This window comes from Alosa sapidissima, chromosome 8 (genome assembly GCF_018492685.1).
Source record: "Alosa sapidissima isolate fAloSap1 chromosome 8, fAloSap1.pri, whole genome shotgun sequence".
NCBI lineage: Eukaryota > Metazoa > Chordata > Actinopteri > Clupeiformes > Clupeidae > Alosa > Alosa sapidissima.
The window spans coordinates 9,312,866-9,339,512 of record NC_055964.1 but is presented as its reverse complement, the minus strand read 5'-3'; the positions used below and the strand labels follow the sequence as shown (position 1 = coordinate 9,339,512).

General features: G+C 45.6%; 1 protein-coding gene across 6 annotated transcripts in view; it reads right to left on the bottom strand.

The window, feature by feature from the left end:
* Positions 1-25,885, bottom strand: part of bmp2k (BMP2 inducible kinase) — a 72,337-nt gene extending 46,452 nt beyond the window's left edge. For 4 of the 6 annotated variants that reach the window (XR_006033467.1, XR_006033468.1, XR_006033469.1 and 1 more), the window contains exon 1: positions 24,566-25,876. Coding sequence is in view for 3 of the 6 variants with exons in the window: in XM_042099993.1 (XP_041955927.1) it covers positions 24,566-24,716 (151 nt within the window). In the remaining 3 variants the exon portion in view is untranslated. Of the gene's footprint in view, positions 1-24,565 lie in introns of all 6 variants that reach the window. The other 2 variants (XM_042099990.1, XM_042099989.1) reach the window with 2 other exon arrangements.
* Between the last annotated feature and the right edge of the window lie 762 nt (positions 25,886-26,647).

Here is a 26,647-nt window from a genome sequence, read left to right as displayed (position 1 = left end):
AGTCTCGTGACTAATGTAAACCACACATCAGATTTCAGCAGACCGCTACACACCACTGCTGTTCGCATGAATGTTACTTCTCATAGTCACTTCTCTCTTTGTATCTCTTCTTCTTTCAGTTCGTTCTTTTTCCCCATGTCACTCTATTGCTTAATCTTTCTACAGTCATAAAATACGGCATCTTTCTAGGCATCTAAAATAACTAGCTGTCCAGATGTGTCTTAACCATATTAACAAAGCAACACTGTACTAAGGTAGCGAGGGAGAGAGAGAGAGGGAGAGTGAGAGAAATACAGAAAGAGGGAAAGATGTCAAGGAGACCCCAAAGAGTGACAGAAAGAGAGGGACCATTAATAATTAATAATAAATAATTTAAAAACGTAACTTTTAACTGTGCTCTTGTACGTGTGTGGGGGTGAGTGCTGGGGGAGCTGGTCTGTACTGATCTCACAGGGGAGTGGAGGGGGCTGAGGGAGATCTGGAACCACTGAGGAATACTTCCTGTCCTCACCACCTCCACCCCACCCCCAGCATGACATCATCCTCCACAGATCAGTCTCCCCCAAAACACAGGCCAGCGCCACAGCAACACAGCCAGAGAGAGAGAGAGAGAGAGAGAGAGAGAGAGAGAGAGAGAGAGAGAGAGAGAGAGAAAGAAAAAGAGAGAGAGAGAGAGTGGTGAACGAAAAGAGTGAAAGAGAGCAGGTGAGCATAAAAGTGAAAATTTACTTTGCCCTACAAACCCCTTTCTGAGATTCACAGCTTACACTTCCTCCATCACTTTCATACACAAACACAGCAATCAACACACACAGTACCAAGAAACAACCTGCATGCACACACACATAATCTCTCTCCCCCTCCAACACACACACACACACACACACACACACAGCTCATATCACTCCTCCTAAAGAGCATGGAGCGCTGGTCTCCTGCCGCAGAAGAGGGCAGCTGTAATCTGTAGCAGCAGAGGATGTGCTTAGGAGAGAGCAGAGGCTCACCCGACAGCCTTCGGCCCTTCCTTCTCCACACAGATCAGCCGACGACCAACCAGAGAGGAGTGACGAGCGGGACACACAAACCAACACACACACACACACACACACACACACACACACCCCCGTACAATCAAACCAGCACTGAGGCACAGGGTGGAAGTGATGTCGCTGCGATTCGATGATGTCACAATGGGATCTGCCAAGGGCAGGGAAGAAGGGGATTCTGGGGGATTCTGGACACTGCGGCAGCTTACAATGGGGCGCTTTCAGCTGCAAGCCCACGCTATGCCGTGTGACGTGCTCACGCCATGAGAATGCGGCCTGCCGGCTGGCCAGTCCATTAGAGGGACAGCAGGCAGGGAGGATGAAGAGGAGGAGGAAGGCGCCATTAAATGACATGGAATGTCAGAGCAGGGCCTACCCCCGGTGATGTCACACGAGCGCTTTCTGGTTACATGGTCTCACTCTCCCAAGGGATTCTGGGAGAATCTGTTCACCACATTTCTTTTGGCTGCTATACTCAAAGCGCTCCCTCCCATACACCCACATACACACAGAGACGCACACACAATCACACAGACGCACACACACACACAGAAACATGAAACACACACACACAATACTTGGCTCAGAGGTTAAAAGGCTAGGCACTTATCTGGCCATGTGTAGTATGAGCATGAGAAAGAATCCAAGCAGCTTTCAGGGTTGTGTGTGTGTGTGTGTGTGTATATATATACACATGTGGTTGAGGGGGCTCTCCCACAGGTCATCTGTAGGAGTATGTGTGTTCCCGTTTCCAAAATGCTAAATCTTCTCCCATGCACACAGAGAGAGAAAGAGAGAACGAAAGATAGAAAAAGAGGGAGAGAGATGAGAGAGAGAGAGAGAGAGAGAGAGCGAGAGAGCCACGAGACGAGACTGGGCTATGAGTATGCACTCAGCAAGGAGCTGGAAAACACTCTCTGCTCTTTCTTTGGGGACAGGGGCTTAGGGGTAGAGTGAGAGTGTGTGTGTGCGCGGGAGGGGGTGGGGGGGGTTACATGTCTGGGACACTTGTCTAGTCTGCTCTATTGCCTACACATCACAGTCTGACATTAACAACATTAACTGACCAGGGCAGAACCAGGGAAGAAGATTAGGCGGGACCAAAAAGAGCCAGGTCTAAGGCACCCCTCTACCTCCCTTCTCATCCTCACACCTTTTTCTTTTACACACCCTTCCTTTTACGATCATGCTCTCCTCTTTCCACAACAGCACAACTACCACAACCACCCCTTACTGAGTGCTCCACCATCTCTCCCTCTCACACACACACACACACACACACACACACACACACACTCTCTCTCCAACTCAAAAACATCTCTCCCATCTTGTCGTTCCCCCTCACCCTCCCAGCACTCTAACCCTCCTCTTACACCAAGCCTCTCTTTTTCCATCTCTCATTTCTCCATCACACACACAGCTGATTTCTGCATCTGGACATGAATGACGTCAGCCTCCTACTCAGCCACGGTGGTTGCATACCACATCAGAAAATGTTGTTATGTTTGTGTGGGTCAGTGTTTAATGAAGCCGACTTTGAACTGCACCTCAGAGCTCCTAATCTGATCTCCCTCAGTTGACTGGCTTATCGCGTTGCGCGCGCACGCACGCACGCAGTTAAACCTCTGAATCTCTTGAGTGGGGCAGGACTCTGGCAGGGACGTCCAGCAGCAGCAGTTGCACCAGCAGCACACCATGCAGTTGTGTGCCAGTTAGCGGAACATGTTAATTGCTAATTACGGAGTGCCTCTGAGCCTCTCTGAGGAGCGCTGCTGGGCTGCACTGCGCAGGGGTGCGTTGCACTGGAGGGACTCGTCCGGGACACAGCTTCCTCCCTCTCTATCGGACTGATCCCAAAATCAAGTGTGTTGGGAGCCGTTCAGATGTATTAGGGAGAGAGAGAGTGTGTGTGTGTGTGTGTGTGTGTGTAAGGTTCCTCACCGTTCAATGGGAAGTGTGTGTGTGTTTGTGTGTGTGTTTGTGTGTGTGTGTGTGTGTAAGGTTCCTCACCGTTCAATGGGAAGTGTGTGTGTGTGTTGGGAAGGATGCTCGGCGTTTAGTGGCATCTTATGATGCTAGAGGCCTAATCTCCACTCCTGTTCATCTCGCTAGTAGGGAGTAAACAACATCTGACACTTTCAGAACACCACCTCTCCTCCCCGTCTCTCCCCCTATCTCTCTTTCTCTCTCCCACTCTGTCTCCATCCCTCTCTTCTTTGTTTATCCCCCTGTCCCTTAATCTCTCTCTCTCTTCTCTCAGTACTCCATCTCCCTCACCCCACGTCTCCCCATTTCTCACTCTATAGTCTCTTCTCTCGTTCATCTCTCTCTCTCGTTCATCTCTCTCTCGTTCATCTCTCTCTCTCTCGCTCTCTCTCTCGCTCTCTCTCTCGCTCTCTCTCTCGCTCTCTCTCGTTCATATCTCTCTCCCTCTCTCTCTCGTTCATCTCTCTCTCTCTCTCTCTCTCGTTCATATCTCTCTCTCTCGACAGGTATTATCTCCCGCTCTTCTTACTAACATCTTAGAAGAGTTTGTCAGGCCGTGCATGCATCTCTTAAGAGGCCTTGTCCAAACCGATTCCTCTCGCTGTAACCGAGCTCTCGCCCGTTTATCTGCCTGGTCTAAAAATAAAGCGTTGCGGCCGTTATGGTTTTGTTGTGCAGTTGGGAGATTCGGCACTCGCCAGTCTTGTTGAACAACACTAGCACTCAGTCTACTCTTCTAGAACTTTGAGCACTGAATGTAATGAGGGCCTTCATTGTTTTTCAGAGAGAAGAGCATTTTTTTTGCACATCTCCGTCATACGCTGGATGAGTCAGGCGTGTGCTGTTTTTAGCAGGGCGGTGTGTATTTCCAGCTCAGAATTCCTGGGAGAGCCAAAGGAATGATCCTGGATTTAAAACCTGTAATTCGGAACAGAATTAGATTTCTGCTCCTGAGGTCAACCCCCAAGTCACCCGGATTTTGACCTGGTGCATCTCCAACTAGCTTTACGTGGGACTCCAACTACTTTTTTTTTTCATTAATTCACTGACCGAAGCAACTCTAACAGAAATCATTTCCTTTTCTGACATTACTTCTGTTTTTTGGTTGTTTTGTTTTTTCGACAGGGGAACATGGACAGGACAAAAACATGAGACTGCAAGAGATTGCACCAAAAACACATTCAAGATCAAAATGAAGTGTTACAACTTTGAGAAAGAGGGCCAAAAGCCAGCCACACTGAAGCCCGTTCCTTAAAACACACACACACACACACACACACATCACTGATTGCAGGCTGTGGCCAACTGGAGTAACTCTAGAAGTAGTTTATTCAAGTAACATCCATCAGGGAAACGAGGGAGAATGACTCCATCTGACCATATATAGACCTGTCCACTTCAGACCAAAGCTCCAGAGACTTTTACGATTGATTTCGATGTCAAAGCGCTCGATTACAAAGCCCATTTCACTGTCAATACACACAACACTTAGTCCTCGCAGCTGGAAGTGGGGCTTTCCAAGGCTAACACGAACTGAAGGCTATGGCCTATAGACTTTTGAAGGCAAGGTTCACCGCCAGCGTTTTGACCGCTTTGACCGTGGGTATGACAACAGCAAGTCAACAGGTAGAGCAACACATCAGACCAAATTAGATCACATACTGATCACCAATTATGCAACACCTGTTGAATTAAATAAGAAATGATGAAAAGGTATAATATGGTCAGTATGGCCAGTAACTTCCATTGTTACTGGATTATCCGAATTAGAGGCTTATATTGTGCTTTTAGTCTTCAATAAGGGCATCTGCTACATACATAATCATAACCTGGGGAGGTTGACCATTTGGGAATTGAGGACAGCTAAATGATGCTGAGGAACATGGCGTGGAGTTCCAGTGTCCGCACTGAGAGCAGGAAACACAACCTCCACACCCGCCTCCAAACTCCAAATACTGGAAGGTCACACTTACGGTAAGCCCCCAGAGGGAGTCTGCAAGCCAGGTCAAATACATTTCAGCACGGCGGGTCAAACACAGTGCAACTAGTCCGCAGGTTGTTTACACATCCTTGACCAACAGGTCAAGCGAGGGTGAGGAAGCTAGCGCCGGGGTGGCTAATGCTAACAGACAAGGCTATGAGAATGAAACATAGTAGAGTTGGTGAGACAACAGACAGTTGTGGTCCTCAAATATGGAGGAGGACCGAAGACGGCTCAAATAGTGGGTAAGCGAGCAAACCAGTTGTCGTGGCCTTGTCTTTCAGCAGTTCAGCTGTGTCCCCTGATCAGTCTCTGAGCGTGTTATAGTACTAAACCTGCTCCACAAGCTCTCAAGCAGCATCATATACATAACATTATAAAGATAGGCGTGTATGTGCGCACCCACGCACGCACTTGAGAGAATTGAGTGTCTGTCACTTTAAGATGCTTGTGAGGAAACCCTTGCCGTTTCAACACAGTTAAAAGGCTGCTGGTGTGTTAATGCAATTCATAATGTTTTCTACGTAGTTAGTTAAAATAAAGGTTCATACTTCTCCTTGGGACAAGCACTTTTGAGTCTTGGAAAACACTTTTCCATTTACATCGGGATTTTGCAAACATTCAGTGTCGGAGTCAATAAAATGAATAGAGCTCTGCACAAGTAACCTTTGACAAACAGCTGTAACTAAGCATGCTAGCTCGACATCCAAACAGTATTCTAACGTTAGTGTAGAGATACGGCTTGATTGCATAACTTAACTTAGTAGATTGGGGAGACTAAACTATGTTGTGATAAGACCTTAGCAGAGTTAACTTGAATGCAGCAGTTTTGAACAACTTTGTGCAGCATGGTCACGATGCTAAGCAGATTTACTAGCAATTTAGCCCGGCCGTCTTCTATGCAATGCTTCTAAGTGGCAACAACAATTCTTAAACAACTGTTAATGTTTTGTTAAATGTATGCAAAGGAGGGGCAGGCTGGTTTCGAGAGAGAGCGGGGCGGAGCAAGGAAAGGCTGCATGCGTAAAAAGTGCAGCTAATGAAAGGATTTCATCTTGTTTAAATAGTACAACATATAACATTATTGTGTGGCGGTCAGTTTTAATTTTGTGGTGGCTAGCCACAGATTAGTCAACGTATGGGAAACACTGCACTAACTTGTAGGTGTCGGTCACCACAGTAGCTGGGCATTCAGTGCATCTCACATCCCGCGTGCACACACACACTGCGCATTCCTCTGCTGTCCCACGTAAAGTGGAGCATTCCTGGCCTACAAACTGCATTAAGCTTCAGCGTGGCCTAAATCATTTCAGTCGCCTCTCATTAGTGACAGCAGGACATGCATGTGTGGCATTTCTGTGTGTGTGTGTGTGTGTGTGTGTGTGTGTGTGTGTGTGTGTGTGTGTGTGTGTGTGTGTGTCTGGGGTGGGGCTGGTGGGGGTTAGCGGGAAGATGACAAGGCCGTTAGTGTTGAGGGATCCCTGTGATAACTTGTGGCGGGCAGTATTGTGGGGGATGGGATGACAATGGCAACAGTGGGGATGTTGAACAATGGGAGTCTACTGTATGAGTTTACGCCGTTAGTACACTACAAGCTCCAAGAGAGCAGAAGAGACCAAAACATCATGGCAGGTTAACCAGCCTGGACTTTACAAAGAAAAAGGACTTGTCCAAATAAAATGGACACTCCATAAATTGGCCAAAATAACCCACAACCACTTAGGCTAGTCTTTAAAACACCATCAGTGCATGGCTGATGGGCCAGTCGCCCCGAAAGACCAGAGTAGACCCAGTTTACTGGGTACACCAAGTACACATGGTGAAAAGGACAGAATTTATGTAAAAATTTGTTTGGCAATACAAGTGTCATATTTGTCATGCCAATAAAGCACCGTTTTAATTTGAATATTCAGCACACCAAAGCTGGTATTTGGAAGATCATGTATTCAACAGAAAACCCAAAGCTGATAAAACCTGACATGAAAAGGGCAAACAAAGGGACAAATGTTTCAAATGAAACATTCATACACACAGACTTGAGCGTAGGGTGCAAACATCACTCTCAACTCATTTGCACAGGATGTTCAGAGAGAAGGCCCCAGCGGTAGAACCAAAGATCAGAACCCCCATGCCCTGAATGTAACCCTAGAGTGTAGCGGAACCCTAGAGTGGAACCCTAGAGCGGAACCTTAGAGTGGGACAGTCCTGCTCTGGTTCCTTGTCTCCGGATTTGTGAGTCGGCTGGCTGGCTACTGCTGCCTGGCACAGAAGGCAGGCACAGAGGCGCCGCAGCAGGGTGACGGGTGACCCTCCACTCTAGCCAAACGGCCTGGGTGTTTACAGAGGTGTCAAACAGGCTGGCATCACCACGGCAACAGCGACCCAAGACTGCCAACTCTGCACTACTGAGAACAGAGAAGGCACTTTCATCGTGCCAATCGAAGCCACCAGTCGATAGAGTAGATACAAACTGTGTGATGCAACGGTCAAGGTGAATTCAGGCAATACACCCAAAACTTTATGGAGATTGGGGGGCGGCATGTATTCACCTATCCAATCCAGGGCCACTGATGGTGAAAATAGCCAACGCTGCCAAACCAAAGGATGTTTGAGCCTAAAAGCCCCACATCAGTAAATATGCAAATGATGTTGGAAGCCTGAGGCAAAACTCGAAGGCAGAGCGAGTTAACAGGCACAGGTGTTAGACATGCTGTGGTCAACAATCCACAGCCTCCCCACCAGGGTTTCATCCTGGACGAACAAGTCAGACGACGCTTCGAGCGAAGCATTCATGGAGGCAGGAGAGGCAGTACAGACTAGTCCCTTATCTCCCCATCTGAGCAGTATTCCGGAGAGGAGAGGAAGTGCTCGGGTTTGAAAGGGTTAAAGATGGGAGATGCAATCACAAAGATGGTTCCTTCTGCAGCGTCTGTCTGAGCCACTCTCAGAAGAAATGGGTCACAAAACACAGGAAGGAGAGAGAAAGAATGAGAGACAGAGACGAGGGGAAAAGAGAGCAAGAAAGAAAGAAAAAAAAAAGTGAAGAAAGCAAAATTTGTATTTGTATGACGCTTCCTCTGAAATCCGAATAGGTTGTGTCGTTCATAGCCGTGCAGATAATATAATTACTCAGCTGCTATCCCCCAATAAAGATGCCGTACCGATGATATTGTGCATCCCAGAAAGAAAGAAAGAAAGCGCAAGAGAGACACACTGAAAGACAACATGAAAGAGAAAGAGAGCGGGAGCTGCAGCAGTAAGTGGGCTGTGCTCCCTGTGGCTGAGGGAGTGTGTGCTTCAGGTGACCTGCTCTGGGCAGTCTGTAGCAGAAGCTCTTGGACACAGCTCTGCTGTAGAGACGGCCGGGATGAACGACTTCCTTTTCAACAAAGACAGCGTGTGAAAGAGAGAATGTATGTGTGCGCATGTCTGGAGGGAGAGAGAGAGAGAGAGAGAGAGAGAGAGAGAGAGAGAGAGAGAGAGAGAGACTTTTAAAACCCCTTTTATTGAACCATTGCATGGATCAAAAACCACCTTAAAACACTACAGCATAACCCCCCCCCCCACACACACACACACACCCCAGTCCCCATGACATCACCACATAAATGCCAAGGCCCCATCAATAATGGAGACCAGACCCTTGTCAGTACACCATTTCTGTGAGAAATGATCCACACTGTCTGAAACTTTAAAAAAAGCATATTCAACCCTAACCCTTGATTCCACCAAAGCTTTAAACATGTCCACAAGGTTGACAATCTGGCCCTCCTCCTCCAACCGATTCCCCTTCCATATTGCCAGTTTTGCTTGGCCAATCAAGAAGTTCATGAAGGTGCACAGTTCCCTTTTGTTTTTGGAGTATTTAACCCCAAGGATGAACAGTTCCTTTGAGAAAGTGAACCCCAACCTCTGGCCCACTCCCTCCAACAACTGAAAAAGGGACAACAATTTCAGACAGTCACAAAAAACATGAAACACTGAATCAGGTACATTACAGACACTACATAAAGGTGAGAGATCATGCCTGAACTTGACGACAAAGACCTTTGTGGCCATGACACAGTGAAGTACCCGCCACTGAAGGTCCTGTGAGGGCTCTGTCGGGGATCAGTGCCCCATATGGCTACAGGCAGGCCAGCAAAGGCAGATGAGAGGCATAGTATTGGATGGGCGGTACTACCTGAGAGCAGTGCGTTAGGAAGCTCCGCCCCCCAGGTGTCTGGGCCTGTCTCTGGCCAGGTGCAGAGGGTTAGTCAGGCAATTAGCTGCCTTTTTAAAGCTCAACAGGACAAACCTCAGGCAGACTGGCTTGGACTTAAGAAGAGTGGAGACCAGACGTCAAGGCCAGTCTCAGGTGGAACGGAGCTGAAGTGGAACGTGGCTGAAGCGATTGTGCTACTGGAAGCTACGACGGCTGGAACAGGAAAGAGGGCCTGAAGAACCGTGAACAACCAAGACAACCAATAGGGCTGGGGGACCAGGTCAGTGGCAGGGACTGAACTCCCCACTAACGTTGTCTTGTGTCTCTCTCTCTCCTTTGTCTCAGAAGTCGACACGAGTCCTCTGACTGCCTCAGTCCAGCACTGAAGATTTGAGTTGAACTTTGCTCCCCATCCCTTTTCCCCACACATTATAAATAAATTCCTAAGTTTGTTTCACTGCAACCTCTGCGTCTGACTGCTTTGTTCCGATTGGTTGACCCACTACTCTGCCCTGCACGGCCGGGCGGCCACAGTCCCCAGACCTTTTTGGTATGGGGGGCTTGTACAGTACCCTCCATGATGGTGACAGATCTTCACTGCCCCCAAAATGACCCCTCCATTTTGACCCCTCCCAGCACCTTATCAGCCAGCCCTTCCCAGTTCCTCTGGATGTACTGCTCTGTGCCGAAGAAGACTCCCAGGATCTTAAGCCCGTCCCTGCCCCACTGACAGTGCACGGGTAAGTGTGGCACCGCCACGCCCTGCCACCGCCCTAGCAACAGGGACAGACTCTTCCCCCAGTTCACTCTTGCAGAGGTGCCCCTTTGAAACAGGTCCAGACAGGCCAACACACTCCCTATGTCACCCTGTGAGCGTATGATAAGTGTAATGTCGTCCGCATAAGCAAGAAGCTTTGTTGTTATTGCGCTCCTTGCAGAAGTCTGAACCGAGAGCCCCTGCAGCCTCTTCCTCAACTGAATCAGCAGAGGCTTTATGGCTATGCTATATAGCAAGCCTGACAGGCTACAGCCCTGCCTGATGCCTCTGCTGACGTTGAAAGGCCTTGTGACCGTCCCATTGACCTTCAGCATGCTGAACACATCTGTATACAGCAGCTTGATGCGTGAAATGAAAAAAGGGCCAAACCCAAATGCTTCAAGTGCTCGGAACAGATAATCGTTATCTATTCTGTCAAATGCCTTCTCCTGGTCCAAGGAGAGAAGGCCCATGTCCAGTTTCTCCACTTTGACAAAATCCAGCATGTCTCTCATAAGGAAAAGACTGTCAAAAATCGAACGCCCCGGGACGCAATACGACTGATCTGGGTGGATGATTTTGCCCAGCACCCCTTTGAGCCGATTCGTCATGGCTTTGGAAAAAATCTTAAAGTCCGTCCCGAGGAGCAACACCGGCCGCCAATACTTAAGGCATGCTAAGTCGCCTTTCTTCGGCAACAAAGTAATTACAGCCCTCCTGAAGCTTAAGGGTAGACAGTTCCCGGCCAGGGACTCCAGGAGGACCGCATGCAGCTCAGGCCCAAGAAGGGTCCAAAAAACTTTAAAGAACTCTGCTGTGAGCCCATCTAGTCCAGGTGTCTTGTAGACTGACCCATGACCGCATCAGTCAGTTCACTAAGAGTCAATGGCTGTTCCAGGCCAGCCTGGTGCTCCTCTGACAAGACAGAGAGAGAGAGAGAGAGAGAGAGAGAGAGACTAGCAGACTTGACTGCCCCAGTTTCTCCCTGTTGCAACTCATTATGGTCTCTCTCTCTCTCTCTCTCTCTCTCTCTCTCTCTCTCTCTCACACACACACACACACACACACACACACCTCTCTTACTCTCTTCTTCCATCACACACACATAGGCAGGCCTGTGTCTCACATTGTGTCATGGGCAGGCTGCCGATCTCAGTCTAAAAATGCTTTGTGAGGATCTTAGTGTGCATACAAACACAATTCACATTTGAGAGAGCCACTTGACACAATGACCGCATCATTCTGCCGTTTGTGTGCAGGGGGCCATTACTGACGCCACTGAAGTCCTTTCGGGTCCCTGAAGTCAAGGAAGTTCTTTTTGGTCTCTGAATCTGCTGGGAATGGTGGGGAAGCACTGGAAAGTGTGGAGACAGGTGAGGTCAGATGGTTACATCATGAGGTCAACCATGCAGACGCATACACGCACGCAGACGCAATCATGTCTGGATATGACTATTGCAGTGAACAAACTACTTCACAGTGCTTGGCCTGACAGAGCTCTTTGCTGTTGACATGACAATATAAATCACTGAGAGTTTCTAGGACAAACACCTATTACACACAAACCGGATGTTGCCCACTCTGTAGAAATCACCACCCACCCGCAGGGAGTTTTACATCAGAGCCGCACCTCAGTCTAACGAGGCTCAGGCACGTCTTATTAAGAAAAGGGCACTGATCAGTACACCACTTTGTTCAGCACCAAGTCAGTTATTTACATAACTACTCCAGGGACATATACATCAACAAACACAAACGTACACAAGCACACACACACACACACACACACACACACACACACACGCATGCGCACACGTACACAGGCACACAGACAGACACTAAGGGCCAATCTCATTTCTCCGATTTACCCCTTCCCCTTAGTTTTGCGCGTTCACGTGAGAGGAAGGGCTATCCCAATTCTCTTTTGGATCAAGGGGTAGGGCTAAGTGGACGGGGTATAGATACCCCTCAAAACCAAGCATTTTCGCGAGCTTACTTGAAACTGAGGGGTAAGAGAAATACCCAACATACACCGCTCACACCGGAAAAACAAGCACACCGAGAGATTCATTGACATGAAATGTTGGCATTAATAAGGATTATAAAATTTAAATGGTAATTGTTTTATGTTGCATTCAATCTTGTGACCATATATGAAGGTCCTGTTCTTCATGAAGTTTTCAAAAATTGCTGTTTTGTGAATTTTAACAGCACATCATTATTTGCGCGAATGTTTCGCATTTTACATATTTCCATGTCTGATACCCCGCGAATTGGCAGCATACCATGTCCGAAATGTAAACAGCAGGTAAATTCGATTAACTTTTTTACCGTTTGTCTGATATGAATGCTGCATCTGCTGCCGACTCCTCGCATCTAGGCTATTACAGGTAGCTATTGCTTCTGATGTCAAGTAACGACCATTTGGATATTACTGTAAAATATCAAAGGAGTTGTGGGATGTTTACATAGCAAACTGCATGTTAATTAAATCCCTGTTTCATTCACCTGGACCAGGAGGTAGGCTACGAACGAACATAGGCACGTTCTGCTTTTGTTGAAATAATTCCTGAACGGTTTTATTCAGAGCTGAAAATGCAATGATAGCCTATTTGACAGAAGACAGATGTAGGTTGCTAGTGACAAAATATTTGCTTTCAGTGTGGTACGATCTCTCTAAATTACATTTAATTCATGTGTTTCAATCACATAGGGGTAAGATAATATTTGCATAAAAAAAGGATAACCCACGTGTGGTAGAAAGGGGAGAGTGAAGTGTCCAAGATGAATGGGCTTGTTTGCATTGGCAACCTAATCAAATGCAGCTCAGGAGATTTGACAAACTTTGAAATGGCACCCTTGAATGTACAACTACTATCAAAAGTCCCAGTGATTCATCACACTCTAAACACAGTCTTGGGCAGTGGCACAACAGCTTACCACTACAGTAACAGAGAAGTGACCTTGACAGCCCACTGTTTAAAACAGTCTTGGGCAGTGGCACAACAGCTTACCACTACAGTAACGGAGAAGTGACCCTGACCGCCCACTGTTTAATCTGCACACAATTTCTTGGATAATAGTTAAAGACACTATTCAATTTAATTTTCAATAAAATTTTATTTGGAGAGTGACAGGGGCAAGGAAAAACCTTTTATTTGTAGTGTACAACATGTAATATGTAACATTTTTGTTATTTAGTTCTTTGATGGCGGGTCTCTTTCATGGGGGATAAGGGGTTAATCCGTGACAGTTTCAGTATTTAATTGTTTGCCATCACTGGGCATAATACTAATTTATTTCCACTATTTTCATGCTTTATCATCACTAAATTCTTCCTGATCTACATTCCAGACTTCTGGAAAAAATGTCCAAAATGGTGCATTATGAAGAATAAAATTAATATTATGGAGCTTCATAGTCAAACGTTTTATTTCATAAAAAAAAGAACAAATATGTATCTTTATCTGGTATAAATCCCATTAGGATCAAGTGCCCACATGGTCATTTGGGGGTCCAAATATGGGGTTCCAAAAGAACCTCTGCCGGAGAGGGTCTTTGGACCCCCATAAAACCCCCACCAGTGGTACCATACCCTTCAAATTAATTTTGACAAGAGCTAGGTTCCCACATATAACAAATAATCCTGTTTAGAATAAATATGATCATTAATTGATCGTATTGGCTAGGGCCACACAAAAAGTGAAAAATCACACATGCCGTCAACTATTTTTAGGACTTTGGTGACCCACCTCTCACCCAAACAGTAAGGAATGTTGATTTTGCCTCCATAATTTGTATAGTACAGGCTACAATGAACTATCACACCTGCTTCCAGCCTTCTACCACTATTAGAACAGAAGTTATGGGCTTCCAAAAATGCCAAAAAATGAAATGTGAAATTCCAAAGTGTCAATTAAGTACGTGGCACCCGGAATTCAAACGAAAGCCACAGGCAAACCGTATATTGACCTGAAACTTCAGATTCCCTCGTTTGGTAACATAAGGCATGTTTTCACAGCTTTTCAGCAAAATCTGAGGGGTACATGATACCCCGATATTGGCTGTTTTCACATGGAATGACCCAATTACCAAAACAACATCAGCTATTACAACACCACCATCGGTTACCTTTAAACTTATTGCTTACGTAAGCTAAACACCATTGGTTACCTTTAAACTTATTGCTTACGTAAGCTAAACAACACCATTGGTTACCTTTAAACTTATTGCTTACGTAAGCTAAACAACACCATTGGTTACCTTTAAACTTATTGCTTACGTAAGCTAAACAACACCATTGGTTACCTTTACTCTTATCAGTTTTGGGTTACAAGGTGCCAAGGTATTTGCAACACATTAAACACATGTGTTTGAGCACAAATATCAGCACTGGTCACAGGGTTAAGGGCAGCAGAGTAGATTATTGACAGCTTAGTAGAGCGTGAGTCTCAAGCAGCCCTGGTCCTGATCTCGCCCACGTCTGTCTGGCCAATGCTCAGTTGTGAGTTTCAAGTTAGCCAAACACAAGCACACGTTTGCGAGCGTGTTCAAATAGTCTTGCTTTGCATTTGCTTTGAGTTCAGTTCACTGTCTGTGGGTGAATGTTTGCAAACACACACACACACACACAAGCGGTCTAAGGAGCTAGCTCTCCAAAAACAAACATGGAGGCTGAACTAAGGGTTTACCATTAAAAAATAAACTATTTCAAATGTTTGTGTAAAAGTTGAAAAGTTAAAAGAAAATGCCTCGAACATTCACCTCTGTTTGCCAATTCTGAATGCTCCTCTGGCCTGTGCACATGAATCTGAAGTTAGGGTGAAATCTGGAGGGGAGGTTTTGCTTATGACTTAAGGGGATGGAAATGCAATCACAAGTCGGTGCCCAAATTTATGCACACAAGTGCGCACAGAGCAGACATTAGACACACATCAGAATTCCGTTGGCTTTGTGGGGCATAAATCCAATACTATGCGGGAAGAGCTTGAAGTATTTATTAATTTCATAAAGTGCCAGTGACGCAGGCTGAGCAGATGCCAGAAACAGCTGGATGGTTCTCTCTCTTTGTGTGTGTGTGTGTGTGTGTGTGTGTGTGTATATGTGTGCCTATAAATGTGTGCCTCTACTGATTGGCTGTGGACGCCGTTTTTCAGCAGGTGTCAGCCTCGGCTTGAAAGGACGAAAGGAGAGAGAGAGAGAGAGAGAGAGAGAGAGAGAGAGAGAGAGAGAGAGAGAGAGAGAGAGAGAGAGAGAGAGAGAGAGGCAGACAGACACACGCCAGCAGACAGAGACGTGCCTGGGGGCACACAAACAAACAAACAAACAAACAAACAAACAAACAAACTCTTTGAGGAACTGTAGAGAAGGTCCCAAAGAGATTTAGCAGCATCGGTGAGGAAAGAGTGAAGCTCTGTGTTAAATGGTGGGAGGTATCTGTGTTAGACTTTATTTTATTTATTTATTTATTTATTTATTTTTTTTTGGGGGGGGGGCTAAACAGGAAGTATTTAAGCCCATGTGCAGCCTGTGGGGCAAATATTAAGGTCATCAACATCTGTGCCCCAGTGGATTCTGGCTAGAGCTGCTTTGCAGCACACACACACAGCACACACAGACACACACACAAAGCTACTTCAACCTGCTGCTACCCAGATTCCACCAGTGTGCAAACATTTTGTGATTTAGGAGATGTGGTTCCAACAGTGTTTACCCAGGTCCAGATTCATACCTTAACTGGCCACAGTGCGCCCACGCTGGGATATTCTTCCAGTGGGGAGTCCTGTTTTATTAAACACCGAGGGAGCAGACGCACAAGTCATGACGTATTCTCAAGGAAAGACCGAAATAAGGACCGCATCGCACAGCTGAGATGACATACAGGCTCAGATATCAAACGGCTTTGGAGAAATCCTATTCACCGCACACACACACAGAAGACAGTGTAGACTGTGAACAAAGACACAGATGACACACTAACACACACACAACCTCACACCTCATAAAGTCTTCTGTTCGGAACGTTTGAAAGGAGATAAGGACATCAGAGCAGGGCATTTTAACTCCTGGTGCATAAGCAGCTATTTGTGTGCTCTTTGTTGGTGATCGTACCCTGGTCTTGAGTGTGTATTTGTGCTTGTATAATTGTGTTTGTGTGTGTGAGATGGCATTTGTGAGTGTGTGTGTGTGTGTGTGTGTGTGTGTGAGGAATGTGTGTGTGTATGTGAGAGATGGCCTTTGTGAGTGTGTGTGTGTGTGCGCATGAGTGTGCGTGTGTGCGCGTGTGTATGTGCGTGTGCCCAGTCAAGGTCAGATGCTAGGAGCAGAGTCCAACCTCTCTACAGCTCTATCCTCTCTCTCACCCCCTACTCTCCTGTCCTGTAAAAAGGGTAACTAAACTAGTTGATCAAGATAAGCAGAGAAAACTAATTGCTAACAGGATACAATTGAGGGGTAAAATTAAGTGAATGCCCAACAATTTATTTCTTTTTTTTTCATTCATTAATGAAGTCTGCAAATTTGTGTAAACCGTTTCAACGTGAGCAGTGTCCTGAGGAAACACTAGAGCCCCCAGCACCGAATGCTGCCCCCCCCACACACACACACACACACCGTGCCACCATGTCCTTCTTATTCTGTCTTTTTCTCCTCCTCTTTCTCCTGAAACCTCCCCTTCCTCTGCTCTATTTTACTTCCCGTTCAAGACTTCCTGAGTCGTCCTAGACACACACACACACACCAGTGATAGCAATGGTGCACAATGTCCATGTGAATCCCAGTCCTTGGCTCTCTGCCCATTATGGAGACCACGACCACAGTGCACTAATGAGCTCGCTAAGTCATTGAGCACACACTGTATGCAGACAAAGAAGCCTGGATTGAGAATGGAAGACAATGCGAGTACAAGAGAGCGAGAGAAAGAAAGAAAGAAAGAAAGAAAGAAAGAAAGAAAGAAAGAAAGAAAGAAAGAAAGAAAGGTGTCATGCATGCCAGGTTGATCACACACAAAACCACGGGCCTCTGTCACGAGTCTGAGTCCTGCCCGGCCTGGCAGGGCTGATCTGGGCTGGGTCGGTAGGCTGCTGCTGCGTGTGCTGCCCGATGCCACTGCTGCTCTGGGTCGGGCCGTACCAGCATTCCTCAGCGGGTTTACTGGAACAGTGCAACAAAAGGACGACACAATCCCACCATTCACCCCCCTCCTTCCAGCCAGAAAGAGAGAGAGAGAGAGCAATCATCACAGAGAGAGAGAGAGAGAGAGAGAGAGAGAGAGAGAGAGAGAGAGAGAGAGAGAGAGAGAGAGAGAGAGAGAGAGAGAGAGAGAGAGAGAGAGAGAGAGAGAGAAAGAACACAGGCGGTGATGTGCACAGACAGTGTTGATATTTACATCGCTAAACGCACCACCAGGAAGAGCAGCCTGCCTCTACCACCCAACCATCACCACAGGGGGAACCGTTTAAATTAGACAGAATCCAGGAAAATGGTTGCTGTACCATTTCACATTTTGCTCAGTCTTCTCTACATAACGTTTGAGTCCAAAAACAAAAGACATGTACAATATATTTTCTTACAATTCCAATGTTTTTATATGTTCTTTGCCCTTGGATTCATTCTTGGGATCTTGGGAACCATGTTCGGTAGGGGTGTGCAAAAGATGATTTCACGAGCCATGTCGATTTCACACTCTTGACGCATGGGCATGCAGCAGAGGTAGCCTGGTCAGCAACATGGCGATGGCAACAGGTTATGTGTTTTTTTTATTCACGTCTTTCATATTACTCGGCAAAAAAAAAAAAAGGGTATAAATAATTTTGGACTTGCCATTTTTCATAAAAAATGCTAAAAAAAGATCAAAACGATTATTTTTTTTATTCCATGTTTCTACCACATTGTCTTACAACATTTTGGCATGTGGTAGTGTCATTTTCAGTCAGAACAAAGATTTTGGTCAAGAGAATTAACATTACATCAATATTTGCCAGGGGTATGAATAATTTTGTTCTTAACTGTATATACCACGAGTTTGGACAATCATATATTATTAGTATAATTCCTAGCCTGCCCATATGATACTTTATTAATGTTATGCCAATATTTGAAGTATCCATCATATGAACATGGAGAAATTAAGGATAAAACTAGGTGTGGTTACTTTTGGACATTTTTATAGGACAAAAATGGCATGTGGGGTAGCTAGTTGGAACCTGAAAATCTATATGGGAATAATTCACTGTTTAATCATTTTGTGTACAAAGTCTCACTGTTAACTAGACAATATCGTTGACGGTGCAGCAACAATTTGCCAAACCACCCTTCCCGAGCGGTTTCATGTAAACAGCCCTCATATGCCTCCCGTTTGCAGATCGAGGGCCATCAGGGCGTGTTGTGTCACGTCAAGTTGTGCCTCGCCTGGGCTGAGAGGTTTCAGAACATTAGCGTTTCATCAGCCCCGCTCCGACGACGACCGTTTAACTGTGAGCTCGCGAGGGCTACACTCACTCCCTGTGGTCACACGCTACATTCTGTCTGCACACAAAACCCCACACACCATGCAACACAAGGAGAGTCTCTCACTCACACAGGTAAACTACACAAACACACACTATGCAATGCCAGAGGAGAGTCACATACACGCACACACTTACTTCAGGGATGGACATAGTATACCAGAAAAGGTGAAGAAAGATATAAAACTTTTAATGTAATGAAATAAGCATGTGTTTACAGTGCTCAGACGGTCCGTGGAGTTTAGTCATGCATGTGTGTGTGCGCTTGTCTGCATTGCGCATACAGCACTCTGTGATCTTGTGTCCATATTTTGTAAGCGTTTGTGTGCACAACATGCATATGTGCCCCTAGCAGAAACTTTGTACTCCGGTGTTTGTTCCATGTTCCAAAGCTATGTACGTGTCTGTATCAGTCATCAAGCAAACTGGCTGATTCTGCAGTTTCATCATTGTTTCCAACCAGCTGTGTGAGACTTAAATATATGGTCCATGAAGTTTCTCTCTCTCTCTCTCTCTTTTATACAAAAAAGACACACACTGGTAGGGAGAGCAGAAAAAGAGAGCGAGACTGACAGACACACACACACACACACACACCAAGGCAAGCAGAGGAAGAGAGTGAAATGTGAGTGAGGCAGATGCACACACGCACACACATACACACAAACACACCCCAAGAAGGGGAGAGAGAGACAGAGAGACAAAAGAGAGAGAGAGAATAGAAGTGAGTGAGGAACAAAGACACTCCTCAGTGACAGAACAATAACTCCAAAGAGCCGGGTCAGCGTGTGTGCTGGCCGGGCTTTTCTGCCGCGTCATGCTTTCCCAGGCCCCGAGGCCATGCTGCTCCAGTCCACACATCACCTCACCTACTCTTAGTTGTCCTCACACACGTCCTCACACACGCTCCAGGAGGCGCACGCAGGAGCGCTGACCAGGGCCGGACGGCACAGACAGTCCCATCGAGCAGCCACCGCGAGAGTGTACCTAACGTTCAAACCTGCGCACACCTTGACAAATGCAGTGTACTGCCACATCAGACCAGGACACTGGGTGCTGCAATAGCCAGCTCCAGACACACCTTTCAGCCTAACAGTCTAGAGTCAGCATCTGAGGCTTGCAAGAACTGACCTTGACTCAAACACTGCAGTGGATTACTGTGCACACACACACACACACAAGCACAGAGAGAGAGAGAGAACGCATACGCGCACACACAAACAGAGAGAGAGAACACACACACACACAGAGAGAGAAAGAGGAAGTGAGACAGGAAGACAAACATACATTACAATAGATGTGTAGTTGCAGGTTTCTTTACAAATAACTTGGTTGTTTCAGTCAGAATGTGTTGCTGCCTATGAAACAAAATGTGCATAAAGTGTAATGTTTGATCATTAGCCTGAGTATTTCTGCATTTGTTTGTGTGTGTGTGTGTGTGTATCGCTGCCCTCACAGATGCATCCTGCCCCAGTCTCTCTCACATTCACTTCCGTGCCCTTGTCTTGGGCCCTACATGTGTGACCCTCTCCATTTGACCCCTCTTCCGGTCACATCGGATCTGTGACAGCAAGGAAGAGCGGCCTTGCTGATATCTCCCTGACATGGACGGTGCACATCGGATATGGACCTCTCGCATCGGGGTGGTCACTGACTAACAGGGAGTAGCCAGAGCTGATAAGACAGACTGACTGGCAAGTGCTGTTCCATACAATCCTAGTTCTGGGCCCTGTAAAGCACTTTGAAGCCGTTTTTATTGTTAACAGTGACACTATGTAAATCAATAAAATTGAATTAAATGTACTCATTTGCCCCAGTTTGGACTAGCCATGTGTATAAATTGCACTATATAAATAAATGTCCTGTTGCTTGCCTTGTCTCTAGAATTCAGTTAAAGCTGCTGTCAAGAATTATGAAACAGGCATTGCTGTCACCATAACTGCCAGTGGCCATCCCCCTCTCTCCCCATCCATTCCTCGCCCTTCCTCCCTGTAAAGTAGATCTCTCTCTCGCTCCCCCTCTCTCTCTCTCCTTTCCTCACCTTCGTGACCCCAGAGAACACAAAGAGGCTCAGAAGACGGTCGTCCCACTGAACCTACAGCAACCGTGGGCAAACATTTCTGTGAGACGTGGCGAACCCGCAAATTCAACACACAAGGACACACACAGTCAGTTATGCAAGTGAGGAGCCACAAACTACTTCCTAATGTCAACTCAGATCTGAACACTGGCTAAGCAGAGCTGAAAAGCCGTTACACAAGTTCAGCCGTGGCATAACGGCGGTTAAATGATAGGACTTGTTATCATTTTCACAGGTTCTTTCCCTATTGAAGATGATGGCAACACTAGGAGGCCTTCAAGAGCTAGGTTTACAACATTACAATACCAATACAATACAGAAATATTCAACATATTTGTTCACATTATTAACAGCATTCCATTCCAGAAAAAAAATTGCTGAGGTCACTCAAAAGGTGTTGCTATCACATGAAGATGACCCATCATGCATGTGACATCTTCCAAGTCCATCACTTCTTCCAAGTCCATCACTTAAAAATTGACATGACACTCCATATTTGAGTTTCTGTATATTTTTAAGGTTTGCCACCTCAAGCTCATGCTTGCAAAAGCTCAAGCTTTTGCCACCTCATGCCAATCAAGCTGGGGGAAAACACACAAATCCATTGTGTTCGCAACAGTCAAAGACAAAAGACATCTTCTCCATTTTGTACCGAAAACATGTAATTGCAAGTCAGTGTCAATGTCTGCCCAGATACCACCACAGCCTTCTGCCCATGGCGAACATGACGGAGCCCACACATAGAAACATAAACAACACAGTGTGCCAACAGACACTGACTCAATCCAATCCGAACAAGTATGACAGGTTTTCTTGTTTCTTGTTGCTGTGACCAATGGCACAGGAGGATTTGCAGCCAACAGAGAAGCAATCAAACCTGCTTCCAGTGTGCAGGTAAAGCTCTCCACTAACAACAGACCATGACAGAGTTTAAACCAGGGGCCTGTACTACGAAGGGAGCTTAACCTACCCAAATGTAACCCAGGGTTACTTTGTTAAACCAGGGTTGACAAAACCTGCTTATCTTAAGTGGTGTTAATCGGTACTACGACGCTGATTATGAAGTTGATTTGTTGAGCCAGGGTTAACCTAATTGGAGTTTGTGCGCGTTCACATTAAGGGGCGGATTGCAGCGCAAGTCACCACTTTCAATGATGATGCGATCACCTTATTTTACAGATGAATTATTATGACAAGTTATGAGGAATTAAAACCCACTCTACGACAAAAATCAAATACGTTGGCAGTGAACAAAGCAAGGCTGTTGGCAACGTATTGCAGATCGGGTAGCCTAAATGCCTAAAAGTAAAGTTTTATTCCCACATGTTCTTCAAATATGTGTTACGGAAGATTAGTAGCTTGCGGAATGTCTGAAATGAGTTGAAATAATTAAATAGACCATTTTGAGTTCATAGAAAGGCCTACAGATGCAACCCAATTTAGAAGTGGGCATATAGATTACAGTAATAAGGATTATTGAATGTTTAAGTAGCCCCCATTGACTGATTTAGTGTATGCCTAATCCTGTGAACATTTCAGATGCAACACCATTGCCAAACGCACATGGCAGCAGGTGAAAATGAAACAAAAACATTATTCAGAATAGTAGGTTTATATAGTTATAGCTTGCATTAATATTTCTTAATTATGAAAACATGTAGGCCTAGCTTATAGCCTTCACTTGGCCTCTGTTTTACAGCTAACAAGAAAAAGGTGTCTTCGAACACTACTGTAGGAGGAAAGGCACCAGCATGTTTTACAGTAGCAGAAGAGTTGGCCATCGCAAATAATAGTGGAAGGCCAATTATGGAGGGGGTTGAGGGAGGCATTCGGTCGGATTCTGGTGCTGTGGAAATGTGTAGCCTTTATGTGCAGGGTACAGTAATATGACATTCAATTCAACAAGTTTGTTAAAATTGTGATTTTAATTTATTAGGCCTACTGTAGGCTATGTCCGATTTATTTTAGGCTATTCTTGCTCAGATTTTCAGCATACTGTAGGCCTATGTCCAATTTATTTTCGGACATACAGTATTCTTGCATCACCGATGGAATACATGAATGTCCACGTACGGGCATTGCTATGAGACGTCTTCCTAGATCATCTGACAAAGATAACGAATGGCCTTGACTGACAATATATATCTTCATAGAGAATATCGTCCGGGTAGGCTATATATATTTTCTGGCGGTCTCTAAAACCCCTCGCCCTGCGAAGAGTCCCTCACGATTTGCGCTCCAATGTCGTATGGATCATCCAGGTACGCCGACATGTCTCGGGAGAAATTGTTAGTGGAGGGGTGGTACTTATAAAGGGTGTGGTTAACGGAAACCTCGGGTTAACCAAGAACATAACCTGGTCGGAGCAGGTTTGAGATGCAGCGTAAATTGCCATGGCAGCATACCTCGGTTAAAACCTATCCACCTTTCGTAGTACGGGTTAATCGGGAAGTTACGCCACACGTGATCAAGTTACTCTCGAAGTTACCCAGATAAGCCAGTAACCCCGCTTCGTAGTACAGGCCCCTGAGCTCCCTCAGGTTAAATTATAGCTGCAAACAAAGCTACATAAAGACACAGCCCATGATCATTGGGAAAAGTTGCTTATTTGAGCTCAAATTTGTCAATCAAATCATTGCCCTCCATTCTGTGCTCCCAGGGAGCATGCTGATTGGCTGAAATATAGTATGGCTCAGTCCGAAACCCTTTGTTTTCCTTTTACAGAGCCAGAACTGTGTACGAACACAGAACAGAGCAGACAGCTAGACCCAGCTATGATCACAATGTGGCATAATCATCCCATTACGGTGATCAGACCATGTGACTATCAATAAACTCCAGTTTGTTTACACTTGCCGTACTCTGCACAACTATTGCACCTAAGTATGCATCAGATCTGTTTCTGGTGAAGAAATGTGGCGAGGCTAGAATTTTAGACTTGAAATAAAACTGAAAATAGAGAAGCTGTAAAGCACACAGGCAGAACAGATATCTGCTGTATCAGGACCTGCTTCAGATTCAGGAAAACTAGATCCACAAACACATTCCGATCATAGACGTGTGCGTACTTGTCCTTATTCAATTTGCATTGACTAACATTGAGGTACATTTCATATCACATTTAATTTCACTGTGCAATTGGGACTTGAGTGAGCATGACAGGTTATGCATTAGAACTTTGATGGTTCAGCATTCTGAGCAACCTAGTGTGTAACTGGTCTCTAGTATGCTGGGGGGGGTTACAGTAGGCTATGCCACAAGTCTGACAGTTTGTATTATATATAAGCTGGGGAATTGCTGGCTTAGATAGATGGCAACGTTTATCTTTGCGTGTCTGGGCATCACTGTGTGTTTCAATTAAAAAAAAACTTGTTGGCTGAGATAACGACTTATCGTGGTGTATGGCAATGTTAGGGTAGTTGGCTTCCGAGGCTAGAATCGCTTCACTCCCCAGGAGAGCTCCTGAATTCTGGCTAGGGACAGGTAAAAAAAAAAAAGTTTAACTGGACACCGAGTGGTGGTCAGTTGGGGGATCCATATCAAAAAGGTTCACAAATGATTGCAAAAAAGGTTAGGTTCGACTTGCAAAGTTAATATTAGTCAGCTAGCATCTTGGTAAGGGTCAATACCCATGACTTGTCACCTGTTGAGTCTTGAGGTACAAGTTAACCCGTAGCCATTAGCTCGTCAGTTCACCCAGGTTTTACGCCCATCTGCTGTGACCTGGTTGTTTCTGGACGCGCCTATCGACGCTGATCAAAATGGACAGAATGATCATACATCACGAAATTAGACAGCAAGAGATACTGAGGAGAAAGGCGTTACCAACCCGCAAATGCCGATGTAACGCACATCACGAAATGTTACAGTGGAACAAAACGTTGGCATACCTTCAGGGTTTGCCTCTATCGCGGTTCCCGTTCATCCTACAACCACATTCCCAGAATACATTTTGAAGGGAACACAAATTGGAGGAGAATAAAACAAAACATATGCAAACATACCTTCTGCAATCAGCTCATCCACGGTGACCTGGTATCGGCCGACAGCAAACACCTTCCCGATGTAGTTTGTGACTCCCGTGCCCCCTCCGGACCCAGAGCCACCTCCCAGTCCGCCGCTTTCCGACTTTGGCATTCGAGAAAACTTCTTCATTCTTGATTCTGATATGAACTGTCCACTTCTTCGACCGTGCTCTTTTGGGGCTGTTACTGACAGTACCGAGACGCAGAGAAATGTTCAAACTTGCTCAGCTACCTTCTCATCTCCAGTCTTTGTCCTGCATTCTCTCTGCGACCGACTTCTTGTGGTGCCGTTGACTTCAATCACTTGAATGTCATGGCAGAGACTCTAAAAGATGTAACTCGTTACCGACTAACGATATATTGTACCAGATGCTCACAATATTGGCAGATTTGATCAAACAAACCCAGTTAGCAAGGACGCTATCTGCTACACGATAAGCTAGATAATGTCCACCACGCTGTCGATTGTAACCTAGCAAGCTAGACAGACAAGGCTAGCAAGCAGACAGGCGTTCAACAACGACCTATCTGGCTGGCTAGCTAACGTTACCCTGCAGCTGAGGGTGCGACAAACGCATTAAAAAGGCATGCCCAAAGACGTATACAATTCTCAAATAAGCTGACAGAGAATCGCCACTACCCGCAAGCCATCTGCAGGTAAACGACACTGTGCGACAGGGGGTGTGTTACAAGGCTACGCTAGTTAGCTGGGAGCTAGCAGACTCACAAAAATACTGCCTACCGCGAGTCAAGGAAACACCTCCTTCCTGCCCCACGACTTCCCCACTACCCCTTTAGTTAGCTTGCTAACAAGCTAGCGAGTTTACTGGTTTATGATCTGTTGTATCCCGCTACAGAGACAATAATGATGATATCATAAAGACGCCTTTCTCAACAAACTCAAGCGTTTAAAAAACTTTTCTGTACAATCTGGACCAGCAGAACTGGCCTTCGATGCACCGCACGTTTCCCTTGTCCACCTCGTTAAACTTCGAACTCTCGTGATTCGTAAATGAGTGGGAGGTTTGTTCCAATGACAGACTCAACAAGGAAGAAGAGGCCACGACGTAGTCACATATGTACAACAATAAATGATATTCTCCTCACACCCACCCTTGATGGAGTAGCCTACACTTGCCCAAATGGTAACTCCTCGCCCTTATAGTAGGCTACCCATGCGTGAAATCTACAATAACTTTATGAAAATACTGAACTATAGTTTTGAATTTCACACAGCAATTCAAAACATGTCTATGCCATTCCAATGGGAATTGTGTGACCTGCACAGTTAGCAATGACCCCTTCACTCCCCCTCAAAGAGCACAACAAGGAGGACCTCTGAGTCGTTGTCTGTCTTATTACTCTCATAGCCTGTTGTTTTCGGCGCCCGCCCCTGAGCATGAGGATGTCTGGTCCTGGCAGTTTCTCTGTTCAAAATCCTAACGATATTCGATTCGCCTCATTCAGTCATTTGTAAGATGCGCTGAAGTCACAGAAAGTCTTCACTTCTGCTGAACTGGCCCCTCTCTCCTCTTTCTTGCAATCTGTTGCATTGCAGAAATTAGCCTATATTGAAGAGGCCTACCACTGAATTATTTCATCATTGAGTTTTTAGGCCCTGCATTAATCTGACATTCAATTAAAACATTGAAAAGGCTATTTCAGCGGTGTTAATGAAGATTTTTTTTTAATGTTCAGATTTTTACAATTGTGTTTACATAGACTCATTATAATGTCAGAAATTCCATTCACTATAAAATACCGAGTTTTCTTACAGTGTTGTGATTTATCTCGATTTATGATTAGGCTACCTGCCCGATAATGCAGTTGACGCATAGACAGTAGTTAACGTTGCCAATATAGCCCTATAGCGCGCTCGTGTGGCTGAATGCATTCTACAGCACCCCCTTAAAATATCCATGCCGCCATGTTCAAACACAATCCACATCTTCATGCTGCTAAAATGTTGTGTTTCATCATTAGGCTAGCTCCACCTATACAGAAAAACTACAGTTTGTTTGGAATTATTTGCTGTTTTATGCAGGAGAAATATTTTGAACA